This window comes from Mytilus californianus, unplaced genomic scaffold (genome assembly GCF_021869535.1).
Source record: "Mytilus californianus isolate M0D057914Y unplaced genomic scaffold, xbMytCali1.0.p SCAF_2, whole genome shotgun sequence".
NCBI classification, from domain to species: domain Eukaryota; kingdom Metazoa; phylum Mollusca; class Bivalvia; order Mytilida; family Mytilidae; genus Mytilus; species Mytilus californianus.
Genome location: NW_026262668.1, coordinates 54,546,492 through 54,566,608, shown reverse-complemented (window position 1 = coordinate 54,566,608; position 20,117 = coordinate 54,546,492). Strand labels below are relative to the sequence as shown.

At 31.3% G+C, this 20,117-nt stretch overlaps 1 protein-coding gene across 2 annotated transcripts in view; it reads left to right on the top strand.

The window, feature by feature from the left end:
* LOC127730039 (kelch-like protein 31) overlaps positions 1 to 13,081 on the top strand; it is a 31,572-nt gene extending 18,491 nt beyond the window's left edge. For both annotated transcript variants that reach the window (XM_052238082.1, XM_052238083.1), the window contains exons 5-8: positions 1,442 to 1,557; positions 7,318 to 7,518; positions 9,121 to 9,237; positions 11,548 to 13,081. In XM_052238082.1, coding sequence (XP_052094042.1) covers positions 1,442 to 1,557; positions 7,318 to 7,518; positions 9,121 to 9,237; positions 11,548 to 11,642 — 529 coding nt within the window. In that variant the 3' untranslated portion in view covers positions 11,643 to 13,081. The remainder of the gene's footprint in view (positions 1 to 1,441; positions 1,558 to 7,317; positions 7,519 to 9,120; positions 9,238 to 11,547) is intronic.
* Positions 13,082 to 20,117: the final 7,036 nt, after the last annotated feature.

The following is a 20,117-nucleotide window of genomic DNA, read 5'->3' as shown; positions in this document are numbered from 1 at the left end:
ATAACTATAGCAATTCATCATAAAGTGAAAAGTCTCTTTATTAGGGCAAATATTCATTTGTCAAAATCAAATGTGACAAAAGTAATTGAACGTAAAATAACTTTTTAATGAAATAAAAAGGATTGCAAATTAGGTCTTCCAATACTTTAGAATCTGAATCAGTATATCTGCTTTCATTCTACATGTAATAATATTTATTGTTTATACACCCTGAAACATCCTCGGATAATCCTGAAATTCATACAATTGTAATTAGAAATCTTGTATGCATATGTTGGATGCACATGTGCATTTTTTGTACTGTTTATATATAATTTTTACATTTTGAAATGCAGATTAAATTTATATTGCACAACATTTAAAGCAATTGGCTACAACAAAGATTTAATAGGACACATACATTGTAACAGTTGTTGCGTAGTAATATTTACTTCATCGTGTTTAAAAATTCTGGATGCCAAAAAAAAAAAAACCCAACCTTAATTGCACGATCCATTGTCTACTGTGTACATAGAGAATACTTTTTAAATATAATGTAAAACTAATTGGATTTAACCTTGAAGTTCTACTAACAAATTGTATGAAATAAAACCAGAAATTAGAAACACTTTCATAGTTTAAGCTCGTTGTACTGCCCAGTAATATAAACGAACTGCGTTCCAATATCCCGCGTAGTTTCACATATTTTTTAGGTTAATTGATAGATGTTAGGCTTACTGGGAATGATGAGATGTAAATTATTTTTTTTTTATAAAAAATAATAAATGACTTGGCAAATATAAGTTTAATTGAAACAACCCCTGGATGAATTCTGCTGCACACAAATTATGAAATAATTCCGTAAGACTTGTTGCCCATTGGAATGCCAATCGTGTGTTTAAAAATCTGTCCACCGAATTGAACTATATTAATAAGTTCTTAATTAAAAACTCCTGCATTATAACATCTTTTTGTGTACTTTTGGTTTGTAACAATGTTTTCTGACAAAATGAGTTTTCTATCTATATGTTTTACAAATATTGCACAAAAAAGACATTGGTAATCATCAAAAACAGTAGTACACGAAAATCAGACCACACCTACTACAGCGCCCACTTGATCTAAGAAAAAAAACCCAAAGCCATAAAAAAAAAAACACGTGGTTCGGAAAGGCTTACACGACACAGGAACAAAACCTGGAATGGCGAAACTTCGTGCGAGCAAGAATTTCTGTATGAGGGTAGGTATGCCCTTTATCGTCAAGCGTCAAACGTCCGTTTTTCGCTACCGTTAGCGTCATTTAATGAGCCTTAATTTTTTATCGTCATTCGTCAAATTTCATTTTGTAGCTACCGTTAGCATCAAATGGGGTAAAATATTTTACCGTCATTCGTCATGTTGAGTACCCAATTCCTACCCTCATGTATCTGATTATTAAATCTGAATTTTTATCTTATTATAGGGTTTTTGAAAAGAATAAATGGAAAGAGTTAGATCGTGATTATCCTCAAAGATTACCCCATAGCTTAGATAGATTTTGTTTTGTTTCCCATGGACGAAATCTGTATTTTATTGGAGGTAAGTTAGTTCAAAATCATTTCAAATGTCCAAATTATTTTTGTTTTGTTAAATATAGATTCTTCGATTGCGTCGAGTCTTATTTCTCCACTTGAGACAATTTAATTTGAATAGTATTTGAAAGTCTAATTTGGAGAAGTATCGTATTGCACGAGATTCCATGGAGGATAGAATGGAGAATGGAATCGGGGAATGTGTCAAAGAGACAACACCCCGACCAAAGAGCAAAAAACAGCCGAAGAACATCAATGGGTCTATAACACAGCGAAAAAATCGCGTACCTAAAATAAAAAAAAAAACAACACACAAGACTAACAAAGGTTAGAGGTTCCTAACTCGGGACAGGCGCAAAAATGCGGTGTTAATTTCTCTGAAGATTTTTAGGCGATATGTGTAGGCAGTTTATTTTTCGTTGTCAAAGATCTGCAAAAAGAGGGTTTTTTTTATATGACGTCATTATAGACATGATCATCCCTTTTCGTGACGCACCAATAGCCCGACAAACCCCAAAACATGAACATTTGACGTCAATTTTGAATTTTTGACAACCAGTCGGGGAAGTATTCATCGGCTTGGAATAAAGAAAAATGTTTCTCTAATTCTTACCCGATTTAAACTTTCCCGACCTGCTGATTATTTGTTTATAACTAACGTGTGGTTCGTTTGATCTCATTTATTCATTGGTCAAAATTCAATTATGACGTCAAGTTTTCTTGCTTTTCTCTTGATTTCCCATTGTTACGTCACGAAAACAGGCGACCATTCCTGATGACGTCGCATATAAATAACAGATCTTGTTGGAGATCTTTAATTAAATAGATAAAGTCTGCTTTAATGTGGTCTATAAGTAATCATAAGAAAATCAGATTCCACCAAGGAATCCCGTGCAAAACTATATTTCTCCGCTCTCAACAGTTAAATTTGAATATTTATAAAGCCCGACAAGCCTCGCGGAATAGATATGAAAAAGTAAGCTGTCTCGAATTGGAGAGGTGAAAGACATCAAAGGGACATTCAAACTCATAATTCGAAAACAAACTGACAACGCCATTGGAAAAAAAATGAAAAAGACCAAAAGACAAACAACAGTAAACAAAACCCAATATAGAAATCTAAAAAATGAGCAACACGAACCCCACCAAAAACCGGGGGTGATTTCATGTGTTCCGGAAGGGTAAGCAGATCCTGCTGCATATGTGACACCCGTCGTGTTGCTCATGTAAGTGCAAACCCGGTGATAAGTCTAATTTGGTAGGTCACATTCGGGGGAAAGGAGGACGGGATTGTGGTTACGACGATTTGAACATATCCGTCGTCATCTGTGAAGCATAGTAGAGAAATATCGTATCCCACTCGATGCAGTGGTAGAATCTATATTTATCCAACAGATTAATTTTTGCCATTTAATACATACATAATTCATGTAAATTATATGCCAGTCAGAAAATTTAGTAAAATTACACTGCCGGAAAAGACCTGTTCCATGTGATCTATACATTTATTTCAGAATGGGAAGCCAAAGGATGTATAAGTACCGATACGAATAAGAAAAAGCTACCGCCACTCTCACGTATAAATTATTTCAAAACAATTGTCGACTTTCTTGTTGACTGGTATTCTATATATTAACAGTAAGAAAATAGTGTTATTTGTATTTTTATGCCATGGAAATAAATGTAATTATCTTGCAATTTTAGCACCTTATTTGAACGCGTACATGCAAGACCTAAATTGATATGGGAACTTTTATTATATTATCTCCATAAATGTTTAATTTCATTTCCCGTTCAAATAATGACATAACTCTAATTCAACTGCGACATTTAACAGACTCGAGTAAATTTATGTTCATACTTTTCCCTTCTAGTTTTTGTTTTGGTTGAGGAAGCGGACTTTTTTAATGGTAAACTGCTGGCCTTAGCATAGTATCCGACAATTTGTTCCTTACCTACAGATCAAAAACATCTAGTAAAATTACGTGTTGTTGTCGACTTCGTGTACGGTTACAAGTGATCAACAACATAACGAAAGGGAAATATTTCATTATTTTCTTATATCTGTTTACTTGATCAAGGTAACTTTATTCTAGTGCAAAATCATTCTCTTTTGTTTATTAAACGTAACCATGTGTTGGCCATTGCAAAATATCTATTTCTAGAAAATGTCTCCATAATCGGTAAAAAAAAATGTTAACATGAATCAGATTACAGTTAGCATGATGCATTATTCATGAATTTAGTCTAGTGCTATTTAATTGATCAAAATATTATATGGCAGATAGATAAATGAATATCAAAATAAAATAGATAGAAATAGTTTATACTACACGCAGCATTTGAAAATGATATTTTATATTAAACTTTTCAATGCGCGGCTTGCTGAGAGTTTGAAAATTAAAAAATTTTACTACCAAAAAAAATTAATATTGTTGTAAACGGGATACACTGGAAGACTATGTTTCTGTTATGATTTAATGTAAAATGCCGCGTGCAATGGATAATTATGTTTGAAAATTATACAGGACAAATGTGAAGGGCATCAATGCCCATTTTTGATCAAGAAGATCGGTTTTTGAAAACTACACCAAATATGCTAATAATGAAGGAAAATGTACAAAACCAAGGAATACTAACGAATAAGACACTGGCATATATCACGAAGATGAAAAAACATTATGATTTAAAGGATGTTTCTTCCACATTTCCTTGTTGTCTCTTCTCATTTAATTAACATGTGGTTAATCGGAAACTAGTCAGAGCCCGTTAAAAGGCATACATAATTGAAGAAATTCCAGTATTATCTTATTCAAATAATTTTTTGCAATGCCAGTTAACATACATAGAATAATTGCAATATGGAATTCAGCAAACAACAATCAATTATTTTAAACATTCACAATCTACAGTGCTTATTCCTTGTCCACGCCTTACATCTGATTTGTACATTACAAAATGGGTATCTGTTATAAAAAAAACCTTTCATACCATTAGGAACAAAACTAAATATACACGCTTATGTTAAAATGCACATTGATAATACCTACAACAACAGTAATCAACTGCTTAAGGAATAACACAGCTTAAAAATACAGGAGAATATCAACAAGCTTTGTTAACTAAAAACGTTCAGATAATTATAATAGTTTATTTTCTTATTGTTCAGATGTCAAATTACAATGAAAAAAAAAATGTAAATAGATTCTACCACTGCATCAAGTATGATACGATATTTATCCACTCAAGACAGTTAAATTTTCAAATTTAAAACGCGAGGCTCGCCGAGCGTTTTAAATATTTAGAGTTTAACTGTCGAGAGCGGATAAATATTGTATTGCACGTAATTTGGTGGCGGAATCTGTTTCTCTAATGATTTTTAGACGATATGCAGACCAAAGTTCATCCTTCTTTTCGAATGATCTGCAAAAATATGTGTTCTTTCTATGTGACGTCATCCGGCATGGTCGCCATTTTTCATGACGTCACAATAAGAATTTTAGAGGAAAGCAAGACGTCATAATCGATATGTAAACAATGAAGAACTGAGACCAAACAAACCACACGTTGATTAAATAAAAATAATCAACAGGTCCGGAAAAGGACAAATCGGGCAAGAATAAGAGAAAAACTGTTTCTCAACGGAGAAACGTATTAGCTATGACGTCCGCCGGTGAAAAAGAGACCAGTTCTGATAGTTTTATGCGTCCGTCAAAATTTTGACGGGACGTATTATGGTATATATACAAATGTCCGGCGTCCGTCTGTTCGGCGTCCACATGTCGCACCGTAACTTGAGAACGACTTATCCAAATTTCATGAAACTTAACATAGTTGTTTCTTATGATGGTCAAACGATCTGTATACTTTTTTATGAAAATAAGATTAAAACTTTTTGGATTACGGGACTTTGTAACTAAAACAGCGGGGTGTTTTTTTTCACATGTCGCGCCGTATCTCAAAAACGATTTATGATTATTGCTTAAAACTTAACACACTTCTTAGTTATATTAATCTAAAGATCTGTATACTTTTTGGTGATGATTCAAAATTTTATTTTAAAAGTTATTGAGCTTTTTGTAAAAAAAGGGGGGGGGGGTCACATGTCGCGCCATATCTCAGAAACGATTTATAATTATTGCATAAAACCTCACACACAAGACGACGGGCGTATCATGCGCTCGTGGCGCAGCTGTTTATTTATTATGACATCACAAATCTCACTAGACTTCAATGAAAAGAGAATGAATGAACTGATATTGATAGGGAAATCCGTAAATTTGAAATATTTTCAATCATGAGATTGGTATAATAAGTGAAAAGATATTTCAACATTGCTTTGGTTGTGTATAATGTATCCAATAAAATAAAGAATTTTTTAATTGGAGGTAACAGGGAAACAAAAGTTAACTAAGCTTCTTTTAGAAATTAATTTTCATATACAATTGCCTGTATTGGAAAAAAATTCTGTTTTCATTACCTTTAACAAACACTTATCAATTAAAAAGGTTGAACTTCGTTGAACAAAGATTTAAAATACTACAAATATATGACGCCTTAGCTAAAGATGTTGGATTCTATTAACAGCCAAATGTCCTTTCCCTGAGAAAGTTTCGGAAAAAGAAAAGAATATATAATATCTTATGTAATATACTCTCAACATACGGGTCTTTCGTCCTAATTTGCCCCGAACAGACCATCGAACCCATTTAAGAAGCATACATATCAAACACTTATATTTCCAAAAGTCGAATTATCAATTTTTATTATTTGAATTTTAGAAGAAAAAAAAAATCAAATGGAAGCAACACCTGTATTAATAATTTATAAAAACCTTATGGAAATGGCCTGGTTCACAGTTAAATGGTTTTGATATACCTAACCTTTTCTAAATTTTCTTTGCGCAATCACACAGATACAGTTATCCTACACATGTGTTGTTTTCCTAGCAAATAAATCTAAAATCTGAAGCAAAGGTTGTAATTGGAAAATGCGCTATTGGTCCAAAAAGTGTTGCACATTATATATGAAATTTAATGAAATGAATGTTTAAAAATTCATATTAGATTTTTACTATTTTCTATGGAACACTTTAAAGTCTTTCAATCTTTACCTACATGTAAATTCATAGTATCACAGTCAAATGTGTGTTCTAACAATATTTTAGCTTAGTTATAAATAGATCATCGAATTATAAACGCCCGAAGATAACCCTACTCCGCAACTGTTTGTACTTTTTCCCAAAATGTATAAGAAGGACTTCGTTAAGCAGAACCAAATTTATGTTGGAAGTGAAGGTATGTATTGTCTTTATAAATACACATAAATTCATTTTGGTAAGCGATGTCCTTCGATGCAACATTTGACAAAAATATATATAAAAAAAAACGTGCAATTGTGTATCAAAATCCCTTTAACAAAAACATGTGGTGCCGAATAACTTTTCGATTTCATGACAAATATGTAAAATTTTGAAACAGCATTTCAAGTATTTTGATATAGACCCACTAACATTCAATTTCCAGTAGGATTTGATCACTTTTACTTTTTAACCTAGGGAGTGAAACATTTCTTTAAAAATAACTGAAGTTAACAATTATAAGAATTCAATTCATGTTTTGTTTTTCAATTAAAAACATATCTCCATTTATTGTGAATGGCAATTTTGAATGGTCAGATATGATGGTTAAATATAGATGTCTAACAAGAGGTGCACACGAGCTAAAGCATACGAGTATCTGAACACGAAACATGTATTATTTTACAGGAGTATCGTCAAAAATGGAGAAAGCAAGCGGTAAATATAGATTCATGACAGAGAGGAGGATGCATTCATACACTACAAGTGTGTCTGCTTTAAGTAGGACAGAACATGGGACCGATATTGTTGGTGAAATGATTTCTCCTTGGCATAACCAGTTACCAGCAATGACCTATGGAAGACACAGCGCTGGTGCTATAGTAGTAGGTGAGAATTGTTACCATTTAATTTACTCTAACCAGTCTCAGCTTTCTTTCCATTAATTGATTGATTGTTGGTTGCTTAACGTCCAGTGGATTTCTTTCGAAATGAAGAAACATTACGGTAATACAAATAATTACGAACTCCGAAACAATGGCAACGTCGTCTCTGTTACGTTACCCTGACTTTATCAAAGCAACGTCTCCCCTGCTTTAGAGTTTGATTTATCATCAGTGATAGCCATTGATCATCCGAGAGATGGGAATATTTTGAATCACTAAGGAAATGTAATTTTTGTTTAATTAAAGTGGCTTAGTTTGGAAGTGTTTGGAAATGGTTGAAACTTGTCTGAAGCTCCAACCATTAAAAACGAGAGGCTTTAAATTTTTGTTATCAAAACAACATAGATCGCAAATTTTGTCAGAAAATATGTGAGCTGCCCTAGATGGGAGTTCGTTTTTTATTTTATACTATTTCATTTATTTTGTTCTGTGATGAACATGTAGAAAAAATATAACTCTTTTTACTGTTGAATAAAAAAAACAGATAATTTTTCGACAATTTTAACATTCAACTTGACATTAAAGCCGACCCCGAAATAAAATTTATTGTTCTTTGAATAATAATAAACAAAAATAAAACTGTGTGAAGATAACACTTTATAAATTGTATTTTTCCGTAATATATCTGTTAGAAGATTTAGTTTTCGATACTGCAACTTTAATCCATTGTATACAAGTTTTTTATTTTCAAGTTTTTAGGAAATGTGCTCCATGTTAAATTTGCATAAGCCATAGTTGAATGATGACCAATTTGTAAATTTCCATTATTCATATGCTTACCATAGCTTGGGCTCAGATGCTCAGCTGGACGTTTTTATTACCTTTTCTCCATGTTTGCTATAATTTTTTCGTATAATGTCTTAACTATCTAAATGTGCTCCTATGCAAATTTCTACTTTTTTACTACAGTATCACCCACAGATAGCTTTTGCTGTAATCATTAAATGAAGCTCATATGATTATTTTCTGGTGTTGTCTAATTTGTTATACTGAGCTTTAATTTCTATTCTTCTACTGTCATTTTTATACTCATCTTATGAATTGGATTACACTATTTAGGAAAGGTAACCAACAAATCACTAAAATGTATTTTCAAAAATACTTTCGATCTTTATTCACAATTAAAATATCACAGCGTCATGTGTGTTCTTTGATTATCTTAAAGTACTATGGCTAAATTCTAAACATGTTACAATTGCCTAAAAATAGCTGAAAACTGCAAGTTTGATAGACAAATGTTTTAGTATTTATATATTAAAACAAAACGTACAAGACCACCAATCATATCCAAAATAAAAAAAAATCATGAAATATATAAAATTGTTGAAAAATATTTAGATATAAAATAAGGCGATATGGTATTACTGCCAATGACACGACTATCCAAGAGTTCGAACGAAGCGGAATTGAATATTTTTCAGTCTATTTAATATTCAATTGCCATTAAGTTTTTAACAATCTTCTAATTTTTAACTTGGTGAATGAAAAAAATCGTTTACTCTACATAGTAAAAATATATAACTTAAATACTGTGCCTTTAATTTAGGAGATAGAATCTACGTGTTTGGAGGCTCATTAATGGAGACAGGACAGGCCGTTCGTATTGTTGAATACTACAGTATATCACGAGGTCAGTGGCAAGAAGACTTTAGATTTCGAAAAGGTATAGTTTCTTTTAATATTAAGCTGACAATAATGCATGTGCTTTGGTTTTATTCGACATTATCTGGTGATTAAAAGATATATATTATGAGTGAATGCTACTAATTAGAAAGCTGCATGCAGAACCTCTAGTATTTTTCGAAAAATGCTTAAAAAAAAAAGGCTTCTTTTGACAAAAAGAAAAATTTCGAATAAAGTGAATTTTGTTCACATTATATTTAATGTTATGCTTCTGTTATAAAAAGATGTGCATGATATGAATGGTAATGAGACAACTCTCCACCAGAGACCAAATGACGAAGAAGTTAGCAACTATAGGTTTACATACGGACTTCAACAATGAGCAAAGCCCATACGGCATAGCAAGCTATGAAAGGCCCCGAAATGACAAATGTAATTAATTCAAACGAAAAAACTAACGGCCTGATTTTTGTACAAAGCAATAAAAAAACCAAATATGATATACAACAAAAAACGACATCCACTGAATTACAGGCTGGTATAACAGATAAACAAAAGACACAAAGTATAGATCTGAGTGTACTCGAATTTACCGAAGGCTAGTTCAAAGCAAATTACCAGTAATAAAAATAAATCATGTACTATATAAGATTTAAATGTAGATCCGTAAACACCCAATATCCAATGAATTAAATGTAAAGATGTCATTAACAGTCAGAGAAAAACATTACTTTGTGCAATGCCAAAACATAGGTATCGACAGAATGAAGGACCGTGAATTTACGAACATGGTAGTGTATAGCTATAATATTTAGTTTTTGATTTATTGATAACAAAATCAATATTAAGACCGATAAAAACCAAATTCAAAAATCTATAATTATAGTGTTGAATTGGTAATTAGAACAAGTTCATTTAAAGGATCGATAAGTTTACCCGGATGTGTGCATAACGAAAACAAATATTTAAATTCTTCAGCTATATAAAAATAAGATTGTTTACATTGTTGCAATAAATCAATACTTGTTCTTTTTTTAAGATCACGGTAAGTATTATATGTGAAATTCTTTGATCTTTTATTATACCGTAAATCTTTTATTTTATATATTTATTTTGAGTGATTTTGGTTTTGGTTCTTAAACATATACTTTGGTGATTTTGTTTGCTATTGTGTTTGACAAGTGATATATTTAGGGTTTGGGATGATGTTTTCACGACATTTGATATTCTAAAATTAACCGAACTTATACGTTATATTTGTATATTCAGGTCACACAATTTATTTCTTATTTTTCGTCGCAGCTCCGCATCACAGCACACGAATACATAATCTGTTTTTTTGCGGAACTAGTACAATTTTTCAAGAAATGTTTTAAAGTTTTAAAACTTCTTGATCATGACAAAGTTTTGTGGAAAGGAATCGTTAAGTTTAATAACAAGAAAGTACAAATAATATCAATTTAAACAAAGTATTATCGTTAACTTTATATCATATCATCTTTGGTTGGATACCTTTTTGTAAGTCATATAAAATATGTTACAATGACTTTGTATACATATGTTTAGGTAAGTAATAATGATCATCTGAACATATTTTTAATATAAAAACTATATAGTTACTTTCTTAGGTCAAAAGTGTTTCCACTATCCGAAGTCCCCCTATTATTTCATATAAAAACACATTTCTAATAAAAAAATTCGACTGAAAATATTTCCTATCCAAATTGAATGAATGTTCATGCCCCCGCCGTCACTGGAGGTATTACTCTTCTCCGTCCGTCCGAACGTCCCAAAATTGGTTTCAGTTCTCTAACTTTAGTTTGCCTCAATCAATCAATCAGTCAATCGAGTTATGCCTCTTTATAACGGGATATGCAAAGGGGGCACCATCTGTGTCCCATGGACACATTTTCCATTTATTTTTCTCATTAGTTACAGGAAATGTCTGCAGTTTCTTGCAGTAATTGTTAAGTTCATTTATGATTTATAAAGATTTTTTTAAAGACAAGTATGAATTTCTGCACAAAAAACATATGGCTTTATAGGAAACAATTACACTTAATTTCAAATTTGTATACAAATAATGATTTCTCAGTAATGACATGTCATTAAAATATTTCAAAATAACTATGAAAAAACTGTACACATTGGTCAGTTTAACATATAAAAAAGGTCATCCAAATCGGACCTCAAATTAGTTTTAGACCATGTTTTAGAAAAGTGTTTTTATTTGAAATAATGCGTGCATTTGGGAAAGGTGAAACATTTTTGACCTAACACTGTACAGATACAAAAACGTATCACTAAGATTTGTTGCAATACATTGTCTTGATATTATTTTTTTTTTCAGGAGATGTTTCAAATGTTACTTGTGCAATATTAGAGGTTCCTACTAAATTAGAGGAGGAAAATCTTAATGAAAAACTGCGATGGGTAATGTGGTAGTACTACGAATGATTAGATACGTGTTCAATATATACTCGGAATTTATTCGGAAACAGAGATTTTGCATTCCAAGAATCATCATGTGTTGTAATTTAAATCCTTTGAAAAACAAACAAACAAATTCCATTTGTGACAACAAAAACTGAATGTTTCATTCTTGCTTGGTTAATGGTTTTTTTTTTTAATTTTAGGTTTAGGTAGATGATCGGATCGTTTTTACAAATTATATACAAATACTTGTTTCAGTAAGTCTCTTTGCCCATTCCGTAATTGACCCTGTAATATAATTCTATTTGTACGAGTTATTGCCCTTCAGAGGATCAACAAGGAGCTACCGGAAAAGCAAATTTACGAAGCACTTTTGATATCGATAGTTATTTTTAATAAACATTTGTTGGAACGCTTATAAATCACATACAACTTATGCTTTAGATGAGCAGCAAATCAGTTTGTCTGGTTTAGGTCAATTTACAGTAAATGGGTTGTCCCAGATTTTGGTCAAATACTGTAAACAGCTGATAAACGTTGTTCGCCGATGTATCTGCTTTCTATTCAAATGTACATCTATTTCGAATAATTTCATTCAATAATATTTCAGAAATTGTATTAATTTTTTTTCGGTTTTCAGTTATAATAGTTCAACTTGCAAAAGTTTTATGCAAAATTTTACCAAAATATGTGACATAACATATTTAATGTACCAGTTTATAATGGTAAAGCGATTCAACTCGTGTAAAGAGTGTGTAATTATAGAACCAAATCGGTAATGGGCAAATAGACTAATGTAACAGAAATTCATTCGCTCATTCGAAAAAAAATCTTGCCAATATTGATCTGAATAAACATTTGAAAAAACTCGACAAGATAAGATATGGCCAATATTTGACCTTTTATGTTTTAAATAGTTTTCATTTCTAATATTTTTGCAATTTAATGCCATTGTGATCTTTTTGATTGTGTGTACGTTCTTTTTCTTAAATTGTGTCGGCCAATGTACGAGGGTCTGGAATGGGGGCCTTCAGTTATGTAATTTGTTAAGCCGTTTTTCTCTATTCTTTTTAAATTTTGCCAAATATTCTCTATTCATTATATTTTAGCACCTCATTATTCTCCATTCTTTTATTTTTTGGGCCTATTTTTCTCTTCTTTATTTTTTCGCCATTTATTCTGCACTTTTTGCCCATTATTGTCTATTCTGTAAACCCCATCCAGACCCGCATGTACATTTATGACTATGTAACGGGAGATAATCCAAACACTGAAGTCCTGTCAACTGAAATCGTTTATTCGAGGTTTTGTTTTCAAGAAATCATAACATATAATATAACAATTAAGAAAATTCGGAGAAATAAGTCAATATCTGTAATGTTAGTCACTATATGTATGTTAAATGCAATTTTGAAATTTGTAGCTGTTTAATATACATGTATATAGTTTTATGTGATATTTATTGTAATTTTAATGTATATAACTTTAGATTTCAAGAAAAAAAACAGTGCTGTTGGATAAATTACTTTATACAATCTGTTAAGTGTCACAAACACAAACTTAATGACATTTGACAATATAATTTATAAGCTGATTTTACCGGAGGAACAAGGAAAACATGCTGATTTTAACGGACATGCATACCAGCAACGCCAATTCCTTAATTTTATTCGTTTGTCAGTTTGTATAATTTTCACAGGGTGCAGTTCTTTTGAAAGGAGATGAAGTTTCCACAAAATGCAATTTGTCAAAAAATTAACTTTTGTTTATTAATGTCACTAAAATCTTGCTTTTGTACTTCTAAGAAAATGAAAAGAATTCAGGTGAATTTGGTGTTACCTCAAAATATATGGTAGCTGAACTTGTAGTCCACATGATTAGCTCACCTTGCCCCAAAGGTCCATGTGAGATATCGCCATCACCGATTGTTTTTTTTTCTTCTTCCTGACAATCAAACAGCATAGTCAGATAGAATATAAGGGTTAAATGCATTTACTGTGTAATATGTTGATAACCACGATAGAAAGAGACAATCTGACAGGGCAACAATGCTCAAAAAGTCGAGATCTAGCTTCTCCCTAATTTCGACAAAATTTTCAGATGACTCCTTATATTTTGACAGCTTAAGGTCACCGTTCGGCCTTCGACAATAAGAAAAACCTATACTACATAATAAGCAAAAACAATTCCCAGTCTGTCATGACAAAATGTAAAACAATACAAACAAATTAATGTAAAAAAAAAAAAAAAAAACGAAAAACAGATATGATATACAGCAACAAACGACAAACACTAAACTACATGCCTCTGACTTTGGACAGGCACATGTATAATGTGAAGGGGTTAAACGTGTTTGCGGGAATTATTTACTAGTTTTTGTCTATTATCACTAAAACTATAACAGATGGGTAGCGTCTGACAGCAGTAAAAAGGATCAGAAATGAAAGTTATACAAAAATGTCATATGTTAGAAACCATCGGATGACTCCCTATAAGAGTTTTTGCCCATAACTTGCAATTTTTTACTTATTTTCTAGTTTTTGCCTATTATGTCAAAAATTATAATAGACAAGACAGCAACAATTATCAGCAATACCATATTTATAAGTCTGCTTATCGCACCGCGGGTAAATTATTACGTTGTGATTGGTTTAACGCCGTCACGTGGTGACCCCCTATGGACCCGTAGGGGGTTAGTAGATTTCATAGTAGGTTCATGACGTCACGGCTACTGTTAATGGTGACGTCATCTATTGATGTTTTTTTGTATTTGTTTATTTTTCTGCAGAAAAAGTATCGCGTGCGATAAATTCGTTATACGGTTCACTACTGACCCCCTACAGACCATAGAGGGTGAATTAAATCCATAGGGGATTCGGCCGTCGGCCTCACCCCCTATGGATTTTACTAACCCTCTATGGATCCGTAGGGGGTCAGTAGCGAACCATATAACTTATATTATATGACAAAAACCATTATATGACCCCATATAGTAATATTTGCCCTAAGACGATTCTGTTCAATTTTTTTAGTTATTTGCCTATAATTTTTTTAAAAACTGTAATAAATCGGTTCAAACTGAAAACATTAAAAAAAATAAGCAATACAAGATGTACAAAAATTCAAATATGACTTAATACATAGGAAGACTCCATATATAGGTTATTGCACTTACATGTCGATTTTGGACTAATTTTCGAGCTTTTGCTTAATTTTTCACTTTTTGACAAGTTGGCGATACGGGCACTTAAGAGACTCTTGTTCTCAATGCTATATGAATTTCTGCTAGCATGTTTTTTTTCAATCCGTGCACGATAACACTCGACCACGACAGCCATATAGAAGAAAAAATATGCTCTGAAATAATTTTTTAAAATGAAATTAATTGTACTATAAAGTAAATAGAAAGATTATAAAACAGTACCAGATTCTTCTAGGTTTAGCATATTAAAATTTTCGACACCAAAAAAATAAACAACATACATTTAAAAAAGAAATCTTACTTCAATGCAATAAACAGTGACCTAATTAATATGCTTAAATATAAAAATATCTCAAACATCTGTTGATGAAAAACACGCATTCAGATATTTTCTTTAGGAAATATCAGTTGAACGAGGTAGGTAACACGAAAAACAAAATATTCCCGAAGTAAAATTCCTAAATTGTTATTTCGAAAAAATGGAGAAAAAAAAACAAACTTTCAAACAAAACACAAACTTTTCTTCCTGATCTCAGGTTTGAACATGGATTGATTTTCAAATCGTTGGTTGGTGTTAAAACAAACTTTTATGCGATTTGGGCTATTTTACCTCAGCTCTAAGGGTATAAAATTAACATCCATATACCCATGACAATGAACAAGAACTTTTGCTTATCTTTTTCATTATAGCGCACCTATACTAATTGTGGTTTGATTTTACATGTTATCAATCAGTTTTAATTTCTTTGATTATGAGATTTAATCGTGAAGCCATTTCTATGACTGTAAAAAATTCAATACAATAAGTAGAACTGTGAGCTATTGCTGACTAAGGATATTCCGCTTTTAAGTAATCGTATTCGGTAAATAGGAATCTGAAGACAAATTAATCTGAAAACGGATCGCAGGTTAAAGCATATTCATAATGTAAAGACTGATATCAAATAACGAGAAGCTATCATTTGTAGTTAGATAGTACTAAGGATTTTAATCACAAGGAATAGATTACCTTAGCAGTTTTTGGCAAAATTTTGGATTTTTGAGGCCGTCAATGCTCTTCAACTTCGTCATTTATTTGGCCTTTTTAATTGTATTTGATTCGAGTATTTTGATGAGTATTTTTGTAGACGAAACGCGCGTCTGGCGACCAAAATTTTAAGCCTGGTATCTATGGTGAGTTTTATTTGTAATTTTACCGATTATGTTCCAGTACCGATTGTGACATTTTGATTCGGATTGTGGGCGATGCATACATAGCAGAAAAAGTTTACCCAATAGACGCACCCGGTCTTACTCATGCTTTATTTGGAGTTCATTATCTTCTTCTTCTTCTATACGTATTAACTTCCAATTATGGAACACCTACTCATTGGAATTATTTCCGAATGAGGAGTTATAAAAAGTTTATGTTGCACACATAAAAGTTTATAGTAAAACTAAGAATATATACACTAAAATCCAAAGTTCACGGATTAAAATATAAAAAAAAACAAAAAAACAAAAAAACAAACATTATATTCCCTCATTTTTTTTTGTTACCTAGATTTGTATCTTCTTAATCGATATATGAGATTTGAACAACGGTAAACTACTGTTTCCTTAATTGTTCAGAAAAAAGGAAGTGTTTCTCATTACCATTGGCAGTTTATTCAAAATTTTGACGCTGTTGCTAATTGTTTTGATTTAATCAAACTGTTCAATGAACCACAGTCAAGTCAGCACCGTTAATAGTGAGAAGGGAAAAATAATGCGAATTTACAATCCTATTAGATTTGAATTCCATGTCATGTATACTATTATGCTGCTTATTTCTATACATATTTATTGTTATCAGTTATGTTATACATGTAGTTTTGAACATGTCCAAATCAAGTTGTCATACTATTCTTTTTAAAATGTCGTCTATATTTATAAGAATCTGACATCAAATTAAGTTATAACTTGTTTTATGCAGTAAAATATATATGAAGTCAATAATTTTTCATGGAAGATAATCTGGTATAATCATTCCCCCCTTTTTTCTAAAGAAAACTGTGGTTGAGCTTTCTTATTCCCTTTAACATTTTAGGAATACATTTTTTTCACTGAGTATAGAACTAAACTTATAGATACCAGGATTGGTGAAATTTTGTACGCCAGATGCGCGTTTCGTCTACAAAAGACTCATCAGTGACACTCGAATAAAAAAAGTTAAAAAGGCCAAATAAAGTTCGAAGTTGAAGAGCATTGAGGACCCACACTTCCTAAAAGTTTTGCCAAATACAGCATGTCAGTATAAAGAACTCTCTTTTGCATGTCAAGAAATAGACATTTTATAAGAGATAAATGTTTTGTAATTCAAAATCTTAAATTGACTATTTCATTGCAATCAAAGATTTCACATTGAATAAAAGATCTTGTAATCACGTGGAGGTAATTAGATAGAAATATTTGACTGATAAAATACACACGCTCATCTATTACACTTTGCAGGATCTATCTTAACGCTATAACATAGAAGGGGAAAAACTGTTTTATATCTTATTGGAATAACAATCATCTCTCAAACAGAGACTGATAGTACAAGATATTCTCAAATAAAATATCACCATATAGTACTCTCTCAAATAGAGACTACTAAAATATATTATACTCAAGAAGGATAGCAAATATAAAGTAATCTCTCAAATAGAGACTGCTTATCTCAGTTGTTCTCAAATAGAATAACAAATTAAGATACCTAATTTCTCAAATAGAGTACTAAATTCATAAGCAATGAAGAAACAAAAAAGAGGCTTTAAAAAGGAAAACAAAACAAAAAAATATTGGAGTAAATTACATACTCATAATAGAAGGAGAAAACAGTTTATAAAGAACAATCAACACAATGCAAAAATTGAGAAAGCGTTAAATTATATAGACATATTTACTCAAGAAAACCTAACCAATGATGAAATACTTGTTTTAGCAAAAGGTTTAAAATTTATTCCTAAACCTGGAAATAAAAATGCGAAACAAAAACTATTACATGATTTCGACGAAATGTCCAGGAAGATGAGATGTAAATTTCTATTTGAAGATATTACCAATACATATACATACCACCCATTCAGGAGAAAATCGGGATATAAACCGAAACATGCAAATAATACAATTGAAAATTATCTATTTGCGACAAAACTGGAACTCATCAAATTGAAAATGAACAAAATTAGAGACAATCTAAGTAAAAAGGAAAGAATAGCTTTAAAAAATTTACGAGCGAATAAAAATATTAGAATTAAAAAAGCTGATAAGAACTCATCCACAGTCGTTCTTGATAAGAAATTATACATTAAACAGGCAATGGTTATACTCAATAACAACATACATTATGAACAAATCCAGGAGTGTCATACAGAAGATATTTCAGAAACTATAAATGGAATGCTGAAAAAATTACATGATAATAATTACCTTGATAACACTACATATGAGTATTTAACAAGATACGAAAATAAAAGACTAGGAAGATTATATACTACCAAAGATACACAAATTAAATCAAACTGATCGAGACAAAATAAAAGCAAACAGTGAACACTTAAATGAAGTTCAAATCCCTGGCAGACCAATTGTATCGTTATGCAACAGTCCTGTTGAAAGAATTGGTCAATTTATAGACTATTTTCTCAAACCAGTTGTAAGCACATTTTGAACATATACAAAGGACACGACCGCTTTTATCAACAAAATTGAAAGTGTAAGAGTACCTAAAAATATCATATTATTCAGTTTTGATATTTCGAGTATGTACAATTCACTCACACACAAAGAAATAATTGAAGCGGTCGATAGAGCATGGCCAAAAATGCTCGAAATTAAATATGATATACCTCTGCCACCTAAGAATGAAATACTCGAGCTGTTTAATTACGTACTAACAAATAATGAATTTGAATTTAATGACAAAATATTCCAACAAAGATGTGGGATTCCTATGGGAAACCCAATGAGTCCTAGTTTAGCTGACATTAGAATGGTTGAAATAATTTCAAAAATACTTGATTTATTCCCGTTTAAAAACAATATCACTCATTTATCAATTTATCGGGACGATGGCTTTGTCCTATTTAATTCCAGTGAAGATAATCTTATGGTTTTCTTCGACATCGCTAATACTATTCACCCATTAATTAGATTTACACATGAGATATCATCAGAAAGTATACAGTTTCTAGACATAACTGTCTTCAAAGGTGAACGATGGGAAAAAAAGCAAATTTTAGACGTCAAACTATATAGAAAACCAACTGATAATTTTCAATACCTGGAACGAACATCAACCCACCCTACATCCGTATTTAAAGGATTCATTACTGTAGAAATTATTCGTTTTATAAGATCTTGCAATAACCTAAATGACTTCAATAAAGAAGTCCAACTGTTTAAGTCTAAACTTCTTAAAAGAGGACATTACGAAAATGAGATTGACAACATTATAACTAATACAACAAAACGAGAAAGGAAACAAACTTTGAAATACAATTATAAAAATAAGAAAGCGGTTCCACCGCTCGTTTTTGTTACAAGATTTAACCCAGCATTTACAGGAATCGGAAGAGCTTTAAGGAAACATTGTCACCTAATCGAACAAAACAGAAATACAAAAACTATGTTTCCAAAACCACCGATTATTGCGTACAAAAGACATAAAAATCTAAAGGAATAATTAACGAATTCTAAAATGGAAAATGATATAGTCGTATAAAATCAAATAAAAGATAAAAATATCACACACAATAAAATTACAGAAAAGCTAAAATAAAGAGAGAAATAAATAACAAAAAACAGAAAGAAACAAAAAAGAAAGAAACGAACTAGAACGTATGAACAGGTGTCGTATCCCCATAAGTGAAATCAAATTGGAACCATTCTAAATATTACAAGAAAGAAAAATATAGGCTAAGGATACCTGATGAGGATAAGCCTAGGTCTCATGACCATAACCGAAACACCTCCTTTAATATTTGAAACACAGACTAAATCTGGATTTCTATTCTAAAAATACACACACACACCAATTATACTGCAAACATGCAAGTGCAAATTTCTTAACAAAATATGAAAATAAATGCTGAAAAAATATAATCCGTAACAAGAAACAGTTATGATACACATTGTACATAAAAAAAATGGACTTAATTACGAAGGATTTTGATATGATATACTGGATTGGTCCTGGACCCGATTGATTTTAAAATATATTATTTGGAGCCTCGCTTCATTCCGTGGTCTAACCTGAGTATTGTCTTGTTAATAACAAG